The 10,570-nt window shown below is 46.8% G+C and overlaps 1 protein-coding gene across 1 annotated transcript in view; it reads right to left on the reverse strand.

The window, feature by feature from the left end:
- Window positions 1-6,970: 6,970 nt before the first annotated feature.
- The window catches only part of Rrp12 (ribosomal RNA processing 12 homolog), a 42,273-nt gene continuing 38,673 nt past the window's right edge, over window positions 6,971-10,570 (reverse strand). The window contains exon 34 of the mRNA XM_005352283.2: window positions 6,971-7,433. Coding sequence (XP_005352340.1) covers window positions 7,331-7,433 — 103 coding nt within the window. The 3' untranslated portion in view covers window positions 6,971-7,330. The remainder of the gene's footprint in view (window positions 7,434-10,570) is intronic.

A 10,570-nucleotide genomic window follows, 5' to 3' on the forward strand; every position in this document is an offset into this window, starting at 1 on the left:
AACTAGCTCTGTAGACCAGGCTGGTCTCGAACTCACAGAGATCCGCCTGCCTCTGCCTTCCGAGTGCTGGGATTAAAGGCGTGCGCCACCACCGCCCGGCTACCCCATCAACTTTTAAAGAAAATATTTATGTATGTATTTGGGTGTTTTGTCTGCACATCTACTGCACACCTGAAGAGGGCATCAGATCTTGTGGGACTACAGTTATAGGTGGTGTGAGCCGCCATGTGGGAGTTAGGAATTGAACCTCTGCGACATTGCTCTTAACCCCCAAGCCATCTCTCCAGCCCAACAACTCTGTGACAGCAAGGCTCTGGCCTGCACAGCTTAGTATGCTCCCACTGCCACCAAATGGGAGGGAGGAAAAGCAGGGAGCATGAGAGAAGAAAGTGATGGGAAGAAAGACTTGCAGGCAGGTCAACCCAGTCTGCCTCCCGGAGGGTGGAGGAGAAAAGAACACTCAGTCCTGCCCTTGGCTGGCTCGCCCTGCCCTTCACCTCAGCCAAGTCAGCTCTGACCCTGCTCCACCCTCCTCACCTGAGCCAGTTCTGTAATTGGATCTTGTCCCAGAGACGCATTTGATGAGTAAAGAGGCCCCAAGGTGTCTCTAGGGAAGAACAGACAGTAGTGTAGCAACCTTAGGTGGCATTTGCGAATTCACAGCCAAACTTCTTGGCACCAACATATTCTTTCCAGGGCTAAATGTAGCAGTTTGGGGTGTGTGTGTGAACTTGAACTTCCCAGGCCTGGCCACCAAGTTCTCAAGCCATGAGTCTACCCAGAATTTGGTGGTATGGGGTAGCATTTGTGAAGGGTGGGGGTGAGGTCAACTGCTAGGTGGGAACCATAAACCACTCAGAATGCAACCGGCTAGAGGACTCGGAGCTGGAGGGTGTGTGCCGTACCAACCTGGGCTGCATTGCTGATGGCCCCGCCCCAAGGACCAGGTGTGTCTGGTTGCCGCGTGAAGGGCCCTACACAAAGTGCTAAGGCAGGAAACACACGTGGCCCATGTAACAGTCCATGCTGGCAGGGAATTACCTTCAGAAACTAGCTGCCGCTTGCTGACTACAGCATTGGCTGTGGGTGGGCCCCACCTCCTCGTAAGGAGCAGAACTTGCAGTTGGAATGCTTCAGAGGGCGTGTTTACCTAAGAATTATTGTACAATGAGGTAATCAACATACATGCTGTTTACAATCTGCTCAGGCTGATAACCATGCTTGTCATTTTAGGAGCCTCCTTGCTGCGTGGCCTCAAGTCCGGAAGCTCTGTCGTACCAATTCTGGGTAAGAGCAGGGCTTCAAAGGCTCATACAACCAGCAGAGGAGCTATGAAGATGGCACAGGTCACTCCCGGATCCATTCACACACCCATAGCCTGAGGGCGGGGCTTCGCATGCGCTTTGGAATGGTGACTTTCAACCATCAGGTTTAGAGGGTACCTGTGGGTCTTCAGGGTAACATTAACGGAATCTAAAACCCGAGCTGCCCTCTGGACACCACCCTAGTGTTATCTGTCACAGGCCCTAGAAGGAACAGACTGTCTCCGCTGCAAAAGCCAGAAGAGCTGGGCTGAGAAATTTGATCCAGGCATGCCAAGTGTGAGGGAGCCCGAGCTAATTAAATCTCAAACCCTTTGTGGTGGCCGGGAACAGACTCAGTCTGGTTGACTCGAGAGTGATCTTTTCTGCTTGTTCTCAGAGGTGTGGGCCCCAGCAGGCTACGGGTGGGGGTGGGGGAATGGACCACGATCTGCAGGTGTGTCCCACCAGGAGGACACTATCAATGTATCATTCAGAGGGTCCTCTGTCTCCCTGTTTCATAGTTGCTTTAAGCTCTGATTTTGACTTAATGCAAAGCAGAGTATGTTCTGGCCAATCACTGTATTTTGAGTTACGTCTCTCATTACAAATTAATACTTACACTTTGACTAGACTTGCTCCTGAGCCCAAGGTTTTCTCTTGAACCTGTTTAGTTCTGATTTGAGACTTGCAGAGCTGACCTCATAACCCAGTTCTGGTATGAGAGCTACTCTTTTTTTTTTTTTCCAGGGGGAGAGACTGGTCCCACTAAGTATCCTGTGCTTACTTCAAATTCACAGAAATCAGCTTGCCTCTGCCTCCAGAGTGATGGGATTAAAGGCATGTGCCACCATGTGCAATCTACATAGATGTCTTAGTGAGTGTTCTATTGCTGTGGAGAGGCACCAAAAACCACAACGCAACACTTGTTATTTTGTTTTTCGAGACAAGGTTTCTCTGTGTAATAGCTCTGGCTGTCTTGGAACTCACTTTGTAGACTAGGCTAGCCTTGAACTCACAGAGATCAGCCTGCCTCTGCCCTCCCGGGTGCTAGGATTAAAGGCATGCACCACCACTGCCAGGCCTCCAGCAACTTTTTTTTTTTTTGTTTTTTCGAGACAGGGTTTCTCTGTAGCTTTGGTGCCGTCCCGGAACTAGCTCTTGTAGACCAGACTGGCCTTGAACTCACAGAGATCTGCCTTCCTCTGCCTCCCGAGTGCTGGGATTAAAGGCGTGCGCCACCACCGCCCGGCTCCAGCAACTTTTTTTTTTTAATTTATTTTTATTTTATGTACATTGGTTTTTGGCCTGCATGAATATTTGTGTGAAGGCATCAAATCTCCTGGAACTAGAGTTACAAACAGTTGTGAGCTGCCATGTGGTTACCAGGAATTGAAACCAGGTCCTCTGGAAGAGCAGCCAGAACTCTTAACCACTGAGCCATCTCTCCAGCTCTAAATAATTCCCCCCCCCCAGACAGTATTTCTCTATGTAGCTTTGGAGCCTGTCCTGTAACTCACCTCATACAGAGATCCTCCTGCCTCTGCCTCCGTGTACTGGGATTAAAGGTATGCCCGCTACAGCAACTCTTATAAAAGAAAGCATTTAATTGGGGCTTGCTTACAATTTCGAGGTCTTGTCCATTATTGTCCTGATAGAGAGCATGGTGGCACACAGGCAGACATGGCTGGAGAAGTTGAGAGTTCTACATCCAGATCCACAGGCAGAAGGGAGAGACACCGGGCCTGGCATGAGTTTTTGAAACCTCACAGCCCATATTCAGTGACACACTTCCTCCAACAAGGTCACACCTCCTAATCCTTTCAAATGTGTTACTCCCTAAACATTCAAATATATGACCCTACGGGGCCATTCTTACCCCAACCACCACGCTATATATTCTCCACGACTTCACTAGTGACTGACCACTGATGATGCAAACCTGCTCTAGAGAGTTGGGGGGATGTAGTTTAGTTGACAGAGTTTGTCTAGCATGCATAAAACCCTGGGTCAATCCCTAGCACCACAAAACCAGCTCTGGTGGGGCATAGCAATAATCCCAGGCAAGAGGATTAGAGGTCCCAGGCCATCCTTAGGTATGCACCAAATGCAAGGCCAGCCTGGGCTACATAAGACCCAGTAGAAGAGAACCAAAACAGAACCCACTGCTGGGGTATGGCGATGGACACAGGAAACAAACAGGATCCCCAGTTCAAGGACAGCCTGGGCCACATATTCCAGGCTAGCCAGTACTACACAGTAAGACATTCCCAACAAAGAAAACAGAAAAGGGAGCTGGATATATGGCAGAGGCTAAGAGTACTTGTTGTTGGAGAGGAGCCACAGAGCATTTCCATGGCAATCATAGGGAGAGGTGGGAGGAACCAAACTTCTGCTGTGCAGTCACGGCCTTCAATAACTTGCTGTCAGCTAACAGCTTGGTAAGTGTTTCTAATGACAGTAGCTACATTAAGCATAATTTCAGGAAATGGCAAACCAGCTTACATTGTCCCAAATCAGGGTTATTTTCTGGAGTACAGTCATCTATCTGATCATAATAATGTATATCAAAAATAGAACAAAGAGTATTCATCATGTCATTTTCTAAATATTACGCACAATCTAGCATCCAGTGGTGGCTTTAAATTCCTGCGTAAGCAAAGAGCCGTGTACTTAAGGGCTCCAAAAGCCTTTATAAATAAACTAAGCTTCGTCCACTGGGCAGATGTTCTAAACTGTGTCACTGAAATACTTACTCAGGTCAGGTAAAAACTTTGTTAAATAGTCAAATGTAAATGTATAAAATGTACTTATATTTAAAAATGGTTCCATTGGAGCTAAAGCTTCTGACCTCCATGCGAACCAGGCACGTACATACATGCAGGCAGAATACTCATATACATAAATCCTAAAAATAAAAATGGAATAATTTAAAAAGAAACAAAAACTTGTTTCTTAGCTGGAAGTAGTGCTTTGCCTACAACCCAGGATTCAGGAGGCTTGAGGCAGGAGGACTGTGAGTTTGAGGCTGGCTTAGGCTGCTGTGGGATAATCCTTCCGTCTCATTGGTTAATAATAAAGCTGTTTGGCCTATATATAGCAAGGCAGAATAAAGCTAGGTGGGAAGGCCAAACTGAGGACGCAGATGAATGGCAGAGTTGGGAGAGACAACAGCGAGCTGCCAAAGCAAGATGCTGGAGGACAGGTAAAGCCATGAGCCACATGGCTACACAGAGATTCACAGAAATGGGTTCATTTAAATGTAAGAACTAGTAAATAATAAGCCTGAGCTATTGATCAAGTGTTTATAATTAATATAAGCTTCTGTGTGTTTATTTGTGACTTGGTGGGCAGGACAGGAAATATGGTGGCCCAACATGGGGCACATACATCCACTTAAAGCCTGAGAAAGCATTAAAAAAAGGGGAGGGGTTTCTAGAACACAGAAACAGCTTCCTAGTTGTTTCTCATGTAGGTCGTGGTACAGAGATGTGTTGTTACTTGGCAGGACCGACGAGAATGGCTACTAGAATATCAGAAACAGTTTCTCAGGCTGAAGACTGGAACAAGGCGTGAAGCTAGTGAGAACAGCTTCTGCAGGCACTGAACCAGGACACTCACTACCAAGCCTTGGCCACAATCCTGAGAAAATCGGAGGGGGGGAGGAGGGGGAACCTGACTCTTCCTCATCCAGTCACTCACTTGATTAGACGTGAGACCCAATGTGCAGGCACAAACAGCTGCAGGAGGAGCTGCCTTTTTGGTAGTATGTGATAAGGTGGATATGAATTTTCCTTCAGTTTCTGTGACTGAATGGAAGAAGGACCAGAAGAGAAAACCGGAAACGACTCAGATTCCGACGTCACGAAAAGCTAGCAAGCTCAGTTGTAAATGTGGATCTTGGAGGAAGCTCGCAACTTTTCCACTGGCTCTGTGATGGAATGGATCCCGTGTGGGGGCTATGCTGCTGTGGTCCTGATGCGCATGCCCCCTGTGGAAATAAAACAGCACAGCCTTCCCCAACATTTCTCAGGCACCTGAGGCAAGATTAATGCCTGCCTGGGGACTGGGAGGGGGTGGTAGTGGTGGGGAGCCAAACCTGAACTCTACAGCCAAGAACAGAGTTCAGCACTTCATTATTACCAGACTTCCCGGGCCACCCTCCCCACCCTCCTTGAAAGGAAGAGAGCTTCTTGGAAGACATGCTATAATAAGCAGGCTGGCTTCAGCCTTCTTTGTAAAGACATCAATAACGAGTGATTGGCTCAGACCCATCCCTCCTTTACACGAGGCTTCCTAATGCATGTGGTTCCATTTCCTGGGAGAGGAGGGGCCAGGAAAGGCCTGGGCTGAGACTAATGTGATACTGAGTGGTGATAATGGGGGTCATGATTGAGAACCTTTGTAAATCCTTAATAAATCTTTTGGCTCCCTTTCTAGCTTGATATCCCATTCTAGATTTGTAAGCAAGACATGTAAACAGTGCCATCTCTTGGCAAACTATGGCTCCCAAGGTCATGGGTGGAAATGCTCTAGCTTGGCAAACACTAGATCCAGAAATCTGGGAGAATGAAAGGAACAGTGTTAAGACAGGCTACCAAAAATTGTACCAGAAGCATCATTAGTGCTAAAAACCAAAACAGAAATTACTTAAGAAGGTGCATGTTGTAGCTGGGTAGTGGTGGGGCACAACTTTAATCCCAGCACTCGGGAGGATCTCTGTGAGTTCAAGGCCAGTCTGGTCTAGGGTAGCCAGGGCTACACAGAGAAATTCAGGGAGGTGGAAGCAGTGAAGAGGGAAAGAATGTGTATGTTGGTGTTATCTCGCAAAAAAAGATATGAGCCAGAGTCTGCCTCAAGACAAGGTAGACTCTATAAGGTAGGGTACGGAGATAGCCTAGGGCCCTCTGCTTCTGGCTGCCTACTGGGAAACACACCCCCAAAAAATTCTGGGCTGATAGGTCATGTGACCTTAGCAGCACTTAGAAGGCCCAGTGGGAATCATACTGCACTAGATCTAGGAGAAAGAATAAGCGGAAGACAGGTGTGCTGGTTAGATTTCTGTCTACTTGACACAGCTAGAATCATCTGCAGGAGGAGGGAACCTCAAATAAGACGTTTCCATCAGAACAGCCTGCATTCTGTGGAGGCATTTTCTCAATTATTGACTGATATGGGAAAATACACCCACATAAGGCCCAGCCCTGGGCCACCCCTGGGCAAGATATTTCTGGAAGGTATAAGAAAAAAAGCTGAGAAACAAGCAAGCAGCATTCCTCTATGTTTTCTGCTTTTGGTTCCTGGCTTTTTTGTTCCCTCAATAACTGTTGAAGCCAGCAAGGGCTCAGTAACTCTGTTGAATCGATGGATAAGAGATGCTGATACAGGCTTAGAAATAAGGGCAGCTGAAGATGCTGTCAGCCATTGCCTCCTGTTCTAGGTCCCTGGTGCTCAGCCCTAGTGATCCAGAGACCAGCCATGGGGCATTCACTACCCCTTCTAAGTCCTTACGCCACTTTTTGGCTGCAGGAAGCCCTGCTGACACATGTGGACACTGGGTCAGACAGCTGGGAGTTGGACAGGAAGGGGTCAAGTCACCACTCCGTACGGCCAGGGATCAGGTGCTGTTCTTATCCCTGGAGGGGCAGAGATGACACTGTTCTCAGGGCTGATGTGTGGCCAAGCACATTTTATTCTATGTCTGGTTACAGAAGATCTTACACAGGTGGATCGTGGCCACCACTCTGCGGACCTCAAGGCCACTTTGGGCAGAAAGCAGAGCATCTCCTAGGGGCTTCTCAGAGGTAGCAATGTCACATGGTTCCATCCCCCACACTGGAGAATGTTTCTAAGGACATTTGGACTTTCCAAAATCCTATGCATCTCTCTAGGAATGGAGTCTTGGTTCCAGTGAGTCCTTCTCTGTTCAGGTTTTGCAAGGCTCACACCTGGAGTTGGTGTTAAACAGCAGAGGGGCTAGAAAGGGGCCGTGGACTGTGGAAAACAGCAGCTCCACTCCTGCCAAGGTTTCAGGATCGACGATCCTTTCTGCGAAGTTTGTGTCCCACCTGGGATCCTCGCTGGGCAGCTTTCACCAGACCTTTAAACTGTCCCTGTAGCTTCACCTTTTTCCTGCAAGAAAGAACAAAAGGGCTATATCTTACTGAGCACAGGCAGCTCTCTCTCTTCCTACAGTGGTGATGTGTGGGGTGCATGCCTGTAATCCCAGCTCTTGGAAGGCTGAGGATGGCAAGTTCAATGAGAATAGGAAACCTGGTCTCAATAGAAAAACAAGATCAAATGATGGTCACCCCTGGCAGAGGAAGAGTGACATAGGCAGACAGTGTATGCCCTGACCTGGCTGCTGCACAGACCCCTGATTTGAGGCCTCTCCCCCATTCTCCCGCTAATGAACTTAGACAAGGTCAAGCAGCCTCCCCTCATCTGTAGATGTCTCCCTGTAAGCCCCATTTGGAACCCGTTTCCCCAGGAACGGAACATTTGCAAGAACTCCCACACACCGCATATGTTCCCTACACCTAGACCAAAAACCCTATTTAATGACCAAAGTGAAGTAACTAATTTTCCAAGATCAGAAAAGCAAAATATGCAAAACTACTAAAGATAGTGACTATATAGAACACATATATTCCAGAATCTCCATGTGACCCAAGATCATGATTTATTTTATTTTTAAGAGAGATGGATGGAGAGATAGCTCAGGTTAAGAGCACTGCCTGTTCTTCCAGAGGTCCAGAGTTCAATTCCCAACAACCACATGGCTCATAACCATCTATAATGGGATCTGGTGCCCTCTTCTGGTGTGCAGGCATACATACAGACAGAACACTGTATACATAATTAAATAAATCTTTAAAAAAAGAAGAGAAAATGTAAATTTAAGGAAAAATGAGAAACTCATAAGAAGGACAAGAGCACCAAAGGAGGAATATCTGATGAGCTCTTAGGTTTTATTTTTTATATTAATTATTTTATGTGCTGAGTGTTTTGCTTGCATGTGTGTACATATACCACATGTGTTTTTAGTGCCTGCAGAGGCCAGAAGGCAAGAGATTTCCTGGAACTGGAGTTTCAAATGATTGTGAGCTGCCATGTGGGTGCTGGGAATTGAATCTGAGTCCTCTGCAAGAACAAGTGTTCCTAAGCAATAAGCCAAATATTCCATCCCCATGAGTTCAAGCAAGGCATAGCAGCTCACTCCTGTAACCTTAGCACTTGGGAGTCTAATTCAGTAAGATCAAGAATTCAGGGTCAGGGGGCTACAGAGGTGGCTCAAGGACTCAGAGTACATAATGCTCTTACAGAGGAAATTGAGAAAACTGAAATTTATGCTTTGGTGATGCCGAAGCATGCATGGGCAGCCCATATATGGTGGTTAAGTTGAACTTGTCCATATACTAAGTTGATGAGGATGACTGAGCAGGTGTCCTCAAGAGGGCACCAGATCTCACTAAAGATGGTTGTGAGCCACCATGTGGTTGCTGGGAATTGAACTCAGGACCTTTGAAAGAGCAGTCAATGCTCTTAACCGCTGAGTCATCTCTCCAGCAATTCAGTTCTTATAGAGGATCCAGATTCAGTTCCCAACATATACCTCTAGTGGCTCACAACTACCTGTAACTCTAGCTCCAGGGTACCTAACCCCTCTTCTGGTTTCCCCGGCAACTGCACTCATGTGCACATAAACACATAAAATTAAAAATAAACCTTTTTTTTCCCCTTCGAGACAGGGTTTTTGTGTAGCCTTGGCTGTCCTAAAACTTGCTCTATAGACCAGCCTAGCCTCAAACTCAAGAGATTTGCCTGTTTCTGCCTCCTGAGTGCTAGGATTAAAGGTGTGTGCTACCAGTGCCCAGTCAATAAATCTTAAAAAAAAAAAAAAAAAGCAAGTTCAAGGCCAGTATTGTGGAATATTAGTTTAAGATGTGATGCATTCCTTTACGCTGTAGACTATTTGTTTAACGATGCAGAGATGTGTTTCATGCTGCACTTCTTTAACTCTGTAAAGCTGTGTTACTTCGCCTGCGGTCTAATAAAGAGAGCAAACACGCCAATAGCTAGGCAGGATGAGAAACAGGCAGGGCTGGCAGGCAGAGAGAATAAACAGAAGAGGAAAAGGAGGAGAAAGACCACCAGGGGCCAGCCATCCACTCGCACAATCAGGCATGGGTTAAGAGGAAAAGGAAAAAATACAGAATAGAGAAAGGTAAGAGCCCAGAGGGAAAAGGTAGAGGAGAAAGAAAAGCTGGCTAGAGCCAGGCAGTGGTGGTGTACGCCTTTAATCCCAGCGAATCTCTGTGAGTTTGAGGCCAGCCTGGTCTACATAGCGAGTTCCAGGACAGACAGGGCTACACAGAGGAAACCCTGTCTCAAAACAAAAGAAAAAAAAAAAGAATAAGTCTCTGAGTATTCATTTGGGGGCTGGGTGGTAGGCCCCCAAAGAGTTTAAAAACAAAAACAAAAACAAAACCCACTACATTTTGGCACCACTATGGGATGCCAAATAGTGTTTTGCATTCAATACAATGGTTGCACCTTAAGCAACTATTGTCCCAAGCAGCAATTGCAATTCCACAGCAGCAGTAGCAGCAGCCACTGCATGGGCTGCAGCTAGGCAGAATCTCCTCAGGCAATGGCTCAATCACGGCCACTAAAGAAAATTTTACCCAAATCTCTATCCTTCTATAGAACTCAGGATTCAAAGGTTGAGGCGAAATTCTGCTAGCTCATAGAGGCTGAATAACAAGCAGCTAACCTTTTCTCCTTACCTGCATCTCCTGAAAAAGGGGTGTCCTTCTGCTCACTACACTTAATTAGGGGTGTCCTGCTCACTACATTTAATTCCCCCACCACTTCAGCTATTTGCTGAATCAGATTCCTGACCCTGGGTTAGTTTTGTTTAATCAAATGTAATGCATCTTTACATCAATAACAAAAGCAGAAGAAACAAGTGTAAAATGCCATTACACGGTTAAAATATTCCAGCCCAGCCTCAGCTAGATGGTGAGATTGAGGCCAAGAAGAGCAACATGGGGCAGGCGCTCACATGTTCTCTCTCTCTCTCTCTCTCTCTCTCTCTCTCTCTCTCTCTCTCTCTCTCTCGCACGCACACACAGGAGTTCAAGTTAACAATACTGAAATAAAAAATTGAACTGGGCCAGCACTCGGGAGGCAGAGGCAGGCGGATCTCTGTGAGTTCGAGACCAGCCTGGTCTACAGAGCTAGTTCCAGGACAGGCTCCAAAGCCA

This window comes from Microtus ochrogaster, chromosome 8 (assembly GCF_000317375.1).
Source record: "Microtus ochrogaster isolate Prairie Vole_2 chromosome 8, MicOch1.0, whole genome shotgun sequence".
NCBI classification, from domain to species: Eukaryota; Metazoa; Chordata; class Mammalia; order Rodentia; family Cricetidae; genus Microtus; species Microtus ochrogaster.